At 34.0% G+C, this 12,481-nt stretch overlaps 2 protein-coding genes and 1 long non-coding RNA gene across 6 annotated transcripts; 2 read left to right on the forward strand and 1 right to left on the reverse strand.

Annotated features, from left to right (window-relative positions):
• The first annotated feature begins 529 nt into the window (after positions 1–529).
• LOC125220372 (IST1-like protein) lies at positions 530–1,630 on the forward strand. The gene is made up of 4 exons (XM_048122541.1): positions 530–664; positions 740–843; positions 1,264–1,438; positions 1,520–1,630. Exons 1-4 carry the CDS (start codon positions 530–532, stop codon positions 1,628–1,630), a joined length of 525 nt encoding a protein of 174 aa, XP_047978498.1.
• An 854-nt stretch (positions 1,631–2,484) lies between these two features.
• Positions 2,485–3,567, forward strand: LOC125224389 (late embryogenesis abundant protein 6). Its single transcript, XM_048127786.1, has 2 exons — positions 2,485–2,577; positions 3,187–3,567. The coding sequence occupies exons 1-2, from the start codon at positions 2,491–2,493 to the stop codon at positions 3,463–3,465; spliced, it is 366 nt and encodes a 121-aa protein (XP_047983743.1). The 5' UTR covers positions 2,485–2,490; the 3' UTR covers positions 3,466–3,567.
• Positions 3,568–4,901: 1,334 nt separating this feature from the next.
• Positions 4,902–8,386, reverse strand: LOC125219302. Of its 4 annotated transcripts, none has more exons than XR_007176110.1 (4): positions 8,211–8,386; positions 6,420–8,018; positions 5,423–5,527; positions 4,902–5,291 (listed from the first exon to the last, which is right to left on the reverse strand). It is a non-coding gene; the product is annotated as an uncharacterized LOC125219302 (long non-coding RNA). The 4 variants fall into 4 exon arrangements; XR_007176109.1 differs by having other exon boundaries at positions 5,423–5,912; XR_007176108.1 differs by having other exon boundaries at positions 5,423–5,974.
• Between the last annotated feature and the right edge of the window lie 4,095 nt (positions 8,387–12,481).

A 12,481-nucleotide genomic window follows, 5' to 3' on the forward strand; every position in this document is an offset into this window, starting at 1 on the left:
TAATTTTGATCAATTCAGCGCTGTCCAGGAAGTTTATCGAGATATAGATTAGGTAAGAAATCATTTAACTTTTAATTTTAATTCTCTCTTTTATTTAGGGTTCAATGTTATGGAGAATTAAGTCGAGGGACCAATGAGCATGACCGTATATATTTATAGATATACTTTAATGAACGAAGAGTTTGCTACTATACTATCAAGGTGATAGTTAATGAACAACAATAGTAATCTTTAGGGTTTGATCAAAATACGGTTTAATTCACAGTTTTAATTAACTTGAGGTAAGAATATCTGGTTAGGGAACAATTTTTGAAATTATGTCATATAATAGTATGACATAGAAACATTAGTTTAAATAAATAGTCTAGGCGAAGATTCCTAAAGCAATTAGATAAAATGCCAAAAAAACAGTTAAGAGAAATTTTATGCAAATTATAAATTTCTGCAGATCAACATTTACATGGGGAACCGACAGATGAATTGTCTGTTTGGAAGGAGTCCATCAAAAACGAAGTCCAAGCTGGCGACGATGGCCAAGCTCGCGGTCTCTAGAATCGCAAACCTGAAGAACCGTCACACCGTGAAGCTTAACATAGCGCGCTCAGACGCCCTCCTTCTGCTGAAAGAAGAAGGATATCCAAGACTAGGACTCGCCCTCACTAAAGTAATTCAATTTTATTTATGTTTTTATTATTAATGCTATTATTTTTGGGCGTGTTTGACTGAGTTTCCTTAACAGGCAGAGTTAGCCATCATCGAGCAGAAAAAATTGGACATGTACGCCATTATCGAGGTGTACTGCCGCCTCCTTATTGAGAGAATCGATGTGATCGTAGACAGCAAGTAAGAAATACTATTTCAATAATGGGATATTTCATACGAACTTTAAGTGAATTCTGGTATTTCATACGAACTTTAAAAGTGGTTTTAAAAATTACAAAGTTTTAAACTGGTACAAATTTTTCACGATGACTCATTCTTCGTAGATCTACGAGACACCTTCTAATTCAAGAATTAGGGTGTCGAAACAACGTCGTTTCATATATGATTTAGACTAAGCCACAAAGATAAAAATATTATATTTGGAACGAGTCGAAAAAAATTGCGCCCTTTCAAAAGTTTCTGATTTAATACCACTTTTATAGTCCGTGAGAAATAAGGAATTCATCAAAAGTTTATGATTTTTATGACCAATATCCCTTAATAATAACTCTATTTTTTTTATACCTCCTATGTTTTACTATGTGGAAAACGAACATGTAGGGAATGCCCTAGTGATTTGAAGGAAATGGTTGCTAGCTTGATATTTGCTGCTTCAAGATGTGGAGGATTAATCCCAGAGCTGGAAAAGATTCGTCAAAAGCTCACATCCAAATATGGAAAAGATTTTGCATGTAGTGCCATTGAAATAAAAAATAACTGTGGAGTGCATCCGAAGGTACATATATTCAATTTTTTACCATCTTAAGATAAAAATTAAATAGTTATAATATATTGATGTTGTTTTTTGTTTTTTTAGATGGTTAGTAAGTCATCATCACTGCCAGCAAGCATGGAAGCAAAGGAGAATTTGCTCAAGAAAATCGCCAAAGATAATAACATCGCTTACCACACATCACTTAAGAATTAGCCCTTTACTCAATGTAGCATTTGTAGGTAGATTCTTTTAGATTGAATTTTATGTTTTTCGTGTAATTTATATCTTTGAGTTTTGTATATGTTTATTTTAAACTAATATTCACTTCATTTGTCCAATTGAAGTTAAGTTGTATTTTTATTTTTATTTTGCAATTTTATTGTATTTAAGTCGTATTTTTTTCATTTATATACTCTATTCATTCTATTATTTTATTCTCTTTTAATTAATTGATTTATTTATTTTCTTATAATTTATTTTTTTCACTTAATTTATTAAGCAATAGTATTTTTAAAATTTCTGTCTAAACGCAATGCATCAACTATAATTAGACGCATGGAGTAATAATTAAGAAATTGAATCATCAGCAATCGACATATGCGTATGGAATTGGATCTAGTTACAACTTTCAAGTAACATTAAAACCTCAATATACAAAATACTACTCCCTCCGTTGCCATTAGGGTCCAATTTATTGGCAGCATGAGACATGAGTTACCTCCGTCTCCCAAAATTTGATACACTTTGACTCGGCACGGGTTTTAAGAAATGTAATGGAAAGTGGGTTGAAAAAGTTGGTGGAATATGGGTCCTACTTTTAAAGTATTAGTTTTATAATAAAATGTGAGTAAGAATGAGTTAGTGAAATATGAGGTCCACTACTAAAAATGATAAAAGTGAAGTGTGTCAAATTTTTAGGAACGGACCGAAATGGTAAACTGTGTCAAATTTTGGAGGACGGAGGTAGTAATAAGCAGATAAGTGGATCTGCATGCACGGACACGTGTTGTCTCTTAGAGTGGAATGGTTTCTATAAATAAATCATCACCATATTCATATTTATCGGTCTCAATATGCAATCAGCAAAACAAAAAGCCGCCGACGCCGCTGCCGTCGCTAAGGAGCACGTCGAAATTCTCAGAGCCAAAGCACAAGAAAAGGTATTCAATAATCATTCATATTGAAACTTCATATCTTATATTCATAAATTAGTAATCCTAACTTTAAAGTTTTAATTGAATGAGTGACTAATTTTTAATACTATATATTTCCTCCATTCTTTATTAATAGAGATATTTTATTTTAGTACGAAGTTTAAAAATAGTGTGTTAAATTGACGGTGAAAAAGTAAAAGAGAGTAAAGTAAGAGAGATGGAAAGAGAATAAAGTAAGAGAGAATTACTTTTTTGTCAAAAGTAGAAACAACTCAATTAATTTGAAACTTTTTAAAATAGAAAAACAACTCTATTAACATGGAATGGAGAAAATATTTTATTCATTTGTTAAAATAATTTTTTTGAAATCACATAAGTTTTAGTGGAAATTGGTAAAATAAGAAAGTAATGAAAAAAAAAATTAAAGTAAAAAATGAATTCTACTTTATTATAGAAAAATGTTTTTTTTATGGGGAAAAAATATATAGATGGAGTATTTTAATAGACTTTTTATAGGGAAAAAACATATAGTTTCAAAAGAGTTTCTTACTACGTATGGAGTATTTTAAGTGACTTAAGTTAACTGAAAGTATGATAATTTTAATTGTAATGTAGGCGGAGAAAGCGGCGGCGCCGACCAAGGAAGGGAGAGAGATTGCTCATGAGAGGAGGAAGGTGAAGGAAGCCGAAGCGAAGATGAAGATGCACACTGCCAAAGCCGACCACGCTGCTGACAAGCTTCAAGCAGCGCAGCATGGAGGGCTTTGTGGTATTGGGTGCAACCATCCCCATCGCGGATATCAGGAGCCATATGTTGGCTCTGCCTACCCGCCAACTGTGGCTCCTGCCTATCCGCCTGGTGGCTATCCACCAGGCTGGATTCCCCCAAAGTGATGTAGCTAATTCGTAATTTTCGCGTGTTTTTTGAGTTTAATGATCACACCTTTCTAGTTTACACTTTAATTTGAAGGTTCATGGATCTTGTACTTTCTTTCATTATTTGTTCTTGATACAACTCTTATATTCTTACATAATAGAGGTCTTGGTCCTAATCAGATTCTATCTCACTTTCTTTCATTGCAGAAAATACTATTTTGACAGAGAATTTGCCATGATATACTTTTTCATTCATAATATCATGAAAAATGGATAATTTTTTTTTACTTATACTTTATTATATTAGTATTGACAATAGGCCTAAAATTTGACAAATCAATTATCAACCTGAATGGCTGAATCGGCTTATAAAAAAGTGTTGTTGGATTGAATGCATATTTCTAAAAAGTGGTTGGATTGAATGCATGTTTCTGAAGTCGAAGGGATAGAAAGTTTGATTGGATTTGATCGGAGGTTTGCTGATAAACATAACTTCAAAATGTTTTAAAAAATTATTTGATTTATGAACAAAGATAAGTTAAAAAAAAAATATTTGATTTATGAAGAAAGATAAGTTAAAAAATTTAATAATAAGTCAAAAAAGTTAACAGAAATGATGGTTCTAGTAATCCATATTAATTTTATACTCCTATAATAGATGATATACTTATAGAGAGAAAATAATATATTTAATTAATTTAAAAGAGTTTTTCTTATAAAGGAATTGTGACATGTTTTATGAAATAAACTAAAAAGGAAAATGTGACGTCTGTTATGGGACGAAGGCACAAAGAGAATAATAAATTGTGATTAAAAAATAAAGGGAGTAACAAATTGTGATTTATAAGGATAAATTGTGATTAAAAAATAAAGGGAGTAATAAATTGTGATTTATAAGGAATTGTGACATGTTTTATGAAATAAATTAAAAAAAGGATGTGACATCTATTATGACACGAAGGAAATAATAAATTGTGATTGAAAAATATTAGTGAAATATGAGATGTGCATACCAAAAATAGAAAAATTGTCAATAAATTTTTAAATTATGGATATTTCAAAATAGTAAAATTGAGTTTTAAATTTTTAGACGGAGAGAATGTGTACATCTCAAAATAGTAAAGTGTTGATTGTCTATCGGCAAAGTTTGCCACTTTCATTGCATAGATCTCGGAATGCAAACCTTTTTATTTTATTTTATGGCTTAGTATATTCATGATTTTTTGTTTTATTCCAGTTACCTTGATAAATAATTTAAAATTTTAAAAATTAAGAATCTCTACTTCAGATTATAGAATCATTAAGAGAGTAAACTCACTCATCATTAATCATTCGCAAGCATCACCGAATAGATTGTTGAAAGAGTTTCCTATCATTCATCAAGAATGCAAATAATGAAAAACTGGTAAAACAAAAGCATGGAAACTGTATTTTTCGGTGTGGAGTTTCCAAATATAAATATCAACAAATCAGGAATGTGTTTCAATCTGCTAAAGATTTTACCTCATAAATAAGATACCATAATTTTATATGACAACCAAATTGTTTCATACTACAAGATGTTCTATTCCACAAAAGATCCTTCAATGAAATCTAGTTGCTCTGCAATTTGATCCACGGGCCCACGGCCACCATTGCACGCGACGCTGCTCCAATCGAGCCATCATATCTGAGATGTAGATCATACGGAGGACACATTAATCAGTCTGAAATTGCATAAATGTCTATTCAATGACTAAAATCTTTGGTTAATGTCTGCATCACTATAGCGCCTCCACTTCCATGCTTCGAAGAGTTCAAGCATCTCGCGCAGAACCAGCTCTCGTGAGTCGAGGTGACAAGATCTGTTGAAAAAACAAAATCAAGAAAAGCAGTGGAGCAAGAAAATCAAGATTCGTTGAAACGATACAGTAACTAAGAAATCATTTCCTTAGCAAAAGAATTGTTCCTGCAATGGCTGTGTCGTTGAGCTTACATGCCAAGGATGAAGAAGGTTTCCGTCTGAAGTTTGTTTCTCTTGACAAAACCAATAAACCGACTGATTTCAATCGGATCTGCTTTTATGCCTTCTTGCTCTGCACTGCAAGAAATACAAAACCATGTGCTACGATCTTACTACGTGACTTCCCAATCTTAGCTCGTAACACACAAATCCACCAACACTTCAATGAATCAAACGAGAATATGCAACACTATTAATGATCACAAGAAGAGGAATTGTATAGATCGTAATCCGAATGAAAACAACAACAAAGCGTAGGAAAATATAGAGAGGATGGCCTAGATCCACGATCTAAGCACAGCTACAATCACAACATAACATCAACAACCGCAACATGAATGGCCGAGCTTCCTTTTATACTCTGCTCCTTCACACTCTTCGCGCTTCTTCTCCACGTCAGCTCCATTCTTCACGTGCCATCGCCTGCTCACGCCACCTCAGCTTTACTCTCACATGCTCGCGCCTTGTCCACGTCACCGCCACCTCAGCTTAGTAGTTAAGATGTAGCATGCACCATTTATTGATCTAGCATGGCTTATTTGAATCATCAACTACTTATGCGTTGCATGCATGTATGCTAAGGTATGGATATAGTCATGCATGCCTAAACCAAACAGAGATAATTAATAGCACGGTCCATACTCCATACACTCTATATCCACCATTGATCCAATATCCGTGAGCGCGTAACAACTAAAGCGTGCGCTCAGCTATACGACAACCCTGTAGTATCATTCAAAGTGTAATTTTTTTCTAATCTTCAAGACCCTAGTTTAGAAACATCAAAACTTAATTCTAAACTGAAACTGCAAAAAACCGAAGAAGAATATTACATAAAAACTAATGTGACAGTCAAGCAAATAAATCATTTCACCAAAGATTACAAATAGGCTATTGATCATTTTATACACAGAAAACTAGTCCGATCAAATCTTGTCTTTTAAACCAAACAATGCCATCAAATGCTTACATGGTGGATACTAGGCGAGAAGGTCCTGTGGGAACATAGTTGATCAATAGAGCAGCCTTCAAATCTTCAACTCTCGCAGCTTTCCGATCTCTTTTTGGTTGAAAATTTGCAAGACGAGAGCTTGACTGAACGGATGGCACGTGCAAACGGAAACTCAACACCCACAAAAAGTAATGATTTTTACTAAATATTTGTCTCGTTTTTGCCCGATTTTTTAAACTAAATACATGAATTTTTGTTTTTCCATAGTTGAATCTACGGTGTTCATCGACATTGTCGGACAATAAGTTAAAACAACATCGTTTTTAATAGAACAAGGTAATGTCAATAATTACACACGTTTTGAGATTTTCTAGTTTTTTCTCGAACTTTGAGTTTATCTTGTTTTCTCGGATGGAATAATTGTAAGTCATAACACATCAACACATCACATGTATCTTCAATAGCGAGATGAATTTTCAGTTTGAGCCGTGTTCAAATCAAATCATGTGAGATAGCCGTATCCACAAATTGTAATTCTGCTACAATGAATCATAAAACTACAAAACCATATGAAATTTGAAAGATAAAAATCACAAATAATGCATAATATTTCATAAAGTTTGTAATTCATTCAAGAGGAAGCAACAAAGTTAATAGAATAAAATTGATAACAAAGCTAAACTAGAGCAATCCACAAAACAACTCTAATCATCTGATCAAATTTTTGTTGAGGAAAAATCAGAAAATCGCAAAATTCATGTATTTAGGAAAAAGAAAAAAAAATGTCAAACATTCATGTATTTACATTTACATACAAATAATCCATCACATTGCATTTCCATTCCATTCAAAAAACATAAAACATATAATGGGAGATGGTAGAAAGGATCCAAGGACAATAACAACACAAGCAAGTACTAGCAAAAAACCAAATGTACAATTACCACCAAAAGATGGCATGAAACTCTGATTTAGAATGCTCAATATCAGATGTAGACATCTACCATGTGAGCAACCAACACAAAGGGCCACAATATTCACACAAGAATGAAACAAAATTGTGTTAGCTGAGTGACATATTATGCAACCTTTCTCAATTGGCTACATATACACCTTGTATGAGCTGCTGAGAAGGGAAAAGAAAATGGCCTTTAATCACCGAAAATAATGCACATTTCTTAAAAGATTCTCTTCCTCAAATCCATACCCATAGAAGAGGCCTCTTCAAACTGATGGTCACTGCTATGTTAAAACTTAACTGAACTAACAAAAAACAAAAACATAATGACTAATCCAACAACTATTGCAGCTATGCTAACAGCAAAATATAGTCTAAAAACACATGTGCAATGAGAAACCAATGGCTAAGAACACTCATCATTTATAATGTGAAACACTAAGCATTAAATGTCAACAGACGACAGTTGTGAACACCATTGATCAAAGAAGAGATGTGCAAAATAAGACTCACCATTTTCCCACTGACCATGTGAACATTGAAACAAACAAGAATCATGGAATTACCACTTGGATTTTCACCAAAGATGCCTTTTTAAACTCTGATTTCGCGGGATAGCAACAAGCAAAGCAAAGGACGAAATACACCTCTTTCCCTTTCTGCAATAAGCACTAACCCTAGTTTAACAAGGTAGAACAGAAATTCACAATCGACATCATTATAAACAAACGAAATCAAACACGACAACGAAAGAAACATCCATCAATCAGATCAATGACGGCAGATCCCTAAAAATCAGCTTAAGAGGAAATTGAATTTTTCCATTTCAATCAGTTCAACTACTCACGAACCAGAAATGCAAATCTGCCGTAGATAGACCAATTAAAGAATGGATCCGTGAAAAATCAATCCAATCAAATCCAATCCGTAGTCATATACGGCATTCACTTCGGTCTCCGATTCAGTTGATGCAAGGCGGGAACTTGATTTATCCACCGGAGTTAAAAGCAGCGGCGGAAAAGTTCCCGACCTGCACCAAGCGAATTAGAAGCCGCCGCAATACAAAGAGAAAGGCTTTGACCATGAGCAGAGACGAGAGATTTTGCATATTAATGGAAATAATCAGATCTAAAGTGTGAACAGAACAGAGCATGCCTCTTCAGGAGCCTGTAGATTCTAATATAGCTACATTGACGTTCTAGATCTCAGTCCTGACGTCACATCTTCCATTTTTTTTTTGTTTCTGTCATCCCTTTTCTTCTTTTTTTCTATGAATACATATTGGACTTCATTGAATAAAAATACTAACGACAATTTTAGACCCAGCTCGAGAATTTGGTATGATCCTTACAAAATTAATGTGTTTGCGTCAAATATTATTCGTTCGTACCATTAAATAGTCTACCCGTTAAAAACTCGATAATTTTAAATTGAATTCGGACTTGGTTGGGCTATATTGAGATAGGTTAAGATAATTCATAAAAATAATAATTGTATTTATTACAACCATTTTGCTATGCATTTTTGCTGAGGATAACAAGTTTGGTTAATCGTGACTACGTGTGGATTTATGGAGCGAAAAAGAAAGGTTACCATCAATCAGAGTACTCATATAAAGAAAATACTGAACCCTAAATTTCTTTTCAGAACATAACAAAGTTTTGACGTGATAACTACACAATTCAAGAGTCCAATTGCAGCGAAAGGTGCATAAAGAGAAACAGTGACATGTGCGAAAACATGCACCGTCCAAAAGACTAATCTAGTTACACAATGGCATTGGCCGACTCTGCTCAACACACTCTAACGATCATAACTGTTCAACCTATACATATTTATAACATATGCATGCAGTGGCGTATCTAGGTGGGAGCAAGGGGTACAACTTTACCCACAAAATTCATAATATTAAAATAATTTTAAGTGTAGACTTGTATAAACCATGTTCGGTCTAGTGACAATTTCGTGGGTCATTTCTGTTAGTGTCCCTTGTTCGACTCTCCAAAGGCGCAATATGGAAACATTTCAATATTTCTGCTAATTTTTATGTTTACTAGAATTGTTAATACTCCTTTTAAGCTATACCTAACTACTTGCTCTTCTATTTTTTTTTTACTTCTACACTCACATTTTCTTTTTGATATGTAATTAGTTCTTTTAATTACGTAACTATTTGCATTTCTATTTTCTTTTATAGATATTAGATCGTGATATATGTTGTAATTATTTTTTAATTTTCATAATCTTCTCTGGTTTGAGATCTCCTAGACCCAATGATCTAGTGAATTCTCTTGACCTGAAGGTTTTGAAACATCCTCATATGTACTGTGCTCTCAGCCTGACCATCATTGCTATTATGCTGAATCGTGCGCGAGGTGAGTCTTGTTTGATAATGTCATCAAGAGGAGCACGAAACAAGGTTTTATTATTTGGAACCTAGCTAGTTGGAGTTTGATTACTCTATGAATAATAAATAAGTGTTTCATGCTTAGGCCACTCTTGAAATTAATAAGATGTTAATTAATTAAGTCTATAGCAGACAATAATTAATTAATGGACATTTATATCTTAAGCGCAGGATTCGAACAAAAACACAGAAACCCGAATTACTTATAATTTCGGATTTGGATGGGCAGTGCAATATTACTTCTGTAGTGGTTACTCATAATATTCCAATATAAGCTTGTATTAAATTGGGGTTCGATTTAATTAGTAAAACGCTAATTGGGGGATGCCATATCCAAAACATTCCATAAATCCCTGTCTGGGCCCAAAAGGAACTTAATATAAATAGGAGAATAAATGAGACAGAAAATACACTTTATTTTTCTAAAAATTTTCGTCCCCATCTTCTACTTTGAAGAGGACGATTTTTCTCCTCCAGCTCTCCTCCGTGAGATCTATTTTTCTGTCCTATTTATTCAAGTCCTAGTATCCCGGCAAGATCAGCCCACACTTATATCGGAATACAGTTCGGGAAGCAGCCAGAAGATCCGTGGTCTAGTACTCAATGCCTTACGTGGAGAAGTCGTGAGCAATCTTCGATTTGTTGGAGAATCATCAAGGTATTATTCCTACTACATAGAAAAGCATGTTTAAGGTTTCAATTATACTTAAAGCATGTTTAATTCAAGTTATGAGCATGATACATGTGATAATTACGCAAATAGATTTTGTCTAAATAATCTGCTAAATAGATCATTTTTATTATCTGATTTATTTGATGCACGCTTCCACTGCCAACCCCTTCAAATAGTGGACTAGCCAGCGCCCGGCTAGTCCACCATTGCAATCTTCTAGCCAAGAGAAGGAGAGAGAAATGCCCTAGAGCTAGGGCGTGGCCGAGCCAACTAGGCGATGGCTATGACACCTATTGCAGAGTAATAGGTGAGCCAAGCCAATTTATTTATTTTTTAATTTCCACTCTATATATACAACTCATTGCAATTCCTTTTTTTAATATTTAGATAAACACTAATTAATTTTGTATTGATTATTAATTTGATAAAATGAATGAAATGGGAGGGCTAAGCTGTGGGAAGGCTAGGACATTGACTAGGCTATTGGAAGGACATGATGATGTGATGAGATGAGTTTTTGGCTGTGCTAGTGCAAGGCAAGGCTGTTGCTAGTCCACTCCTATTGTGGATGCTCTAAGTTTGTGTGAACCTTTAATTATAGGGTTAACTGATCGAAAAGTACAAAACTTTAATTAAGTTTTAGTTGAATCCAAAGATTTACCCAATGATTTTATTGAGCATGCCCAAGCTCTTACAAAATTTTCGCAATCAAAATAGGCTTTTCTTCTATCCCACAAAAAAATGGCTTAATTTATGTTCGATAAAGATTGGGATGGTTGTAGTTGATAGAGGAAGATGAATCCTTTATTATCTGTAGCTCTTCTTCCTCAATTCAACTATGGGTGGACAAAGAGTTTGAGACATGCATGTGTATGTTGGCTGCAAAGCAGTTATTTGCATTTAGGTGGTAGCTCTTTTGTACTCGTCGTGGATAGGCTATTTTTTTTTCATCATGGATTGGCTGATTCTCCTTGGATTGGTTTGATAGGGACTATGTCTTGCCAATTTGTGTAATGTTTTGGGGCGGTTTGTTCGCCTCGACAGATTTAATTGGGTTACTCTCTTGCTATGATGACTAATCTTTTACTACATCTGTTCTATAATAGATGTCATAGTTTCCTTTTTGTTTGTCCCACCAAAGATGTCACATTTTCTTTCTTGAAATTTTTTTTCTCTCACATTAATATAAATATATTACTTTCTCTCTCCACCTAACACACAAAATAACATCTCCTAAAATCTCATCTCATATCCTAAGTGTGTCATCTATTATGGAACGGAGGGCATACTACTAAGTGATTGTTTGATAAGGGTGATAAGAGCTAAATAGTAGATTTATCAGCCTTAAATGGGCTTTTGGTAGCCTAAATAAGTATGGCCCGCCTTAATACTCAGCCTGATCAAAGGTAGCAGAAAATAGCTATTTCATCATGATAAATAATCGCAGAAAAATGTAATATGCGCTATTGAATTTAATACTCTTTCCTCAAAATTTCCTCTCTATCCTTACATCTCCAATCACACATAATTTGCACGTCCCCAGGAAATGAGATGAGTTTCTCGAATGTTCCCCTCCTTTTATACCTCTCTCTTTCTCTCCCTCACCTTTGTTGCCTCATAGACTAGAGAAGAATGATGAGTACGACGGTCGGCGGTAGTAGAGGTTCTCCATGGTTGTCGTCTTTTTTCTCTAGTTTGATGTGATGGTGGTTTTGATTTGTGAGTAGATCTAGTAGGTTTATTATGATCCCAACAGAGATGGATGTATCAAAATTCCATCGATTGAGTAGCTTACTAGCTTAGATATGTAGGCCATTCACAATAAGGCGGACTACACATGCACATGTTCGCCACGTTAGCGTTTTATCTTCCGGCACATGCACATGCAATAATCCGGATTATATATTTTGACAACCATTTTTATATTTCTTTTTTTATTTTTTTGTTTTCAAATAAAATAAAGTGGAAAAATAAAATATAAATTGAAAACCATAATATGTAAATTTTCGTGATATTAAAAAGACGAAAAAGTACAACATTAA

The sequence above is a fragment of the Salvia hispanica genome, chromosome 4 (assembly GCF_023119035.1).
Source record: "Salvia hispanica cultivar TCC Black 2014 chromosome 4, UniMelb_Shisp_WGS_1.0, whole genome shotgun sequence".
NCBI lineage: Eukaryota > Viridiplantae > Streptophyta > Magnoliopsida > Lamiales > Lamiaceae > Salvia > Salvia hispanica.

Excerpts from the sequence above, each read along its gene's own strand:
- LOC125220372 (XM_048122541.1), top strand. The coding sequence starts at position 530 with ATGGCCAAGCTCGCGGTCTCTAGAATCGCAAACCTGAAGAACCGTCAC. Across the intron at positions 665-739 it reads TAGGACTCGCCCTCACTAAA|GCAGAGTTAGCCATCATCGA; the intron begins GTAATTCAATTT and ends TTTCCTTAACAG. Across the intron at positions 1,439-1,519 it reads ACTGTGGAGTGCATCCGAAG|ATGGTTAGTAAGTCATCATC; the intron begins GTACATATATTC and ends TTGTTTTTTTAG.
- LOC125224389 (XM_048127786.1), top strand. The coding sequence starts at position 2,491 with ATGCAATCAGCAAAACAAAAAGCCGCCGACGCCGCTGCCGTCGCTAAG. Across the intron at positions 2,578-3,186 it reads GAGCCAAAGCACAAGAAAAG|GCGGAGAAAGCGGCGGCGCC; the intron begins GTATTCAATAAT and ends ATTGTAATGTAG.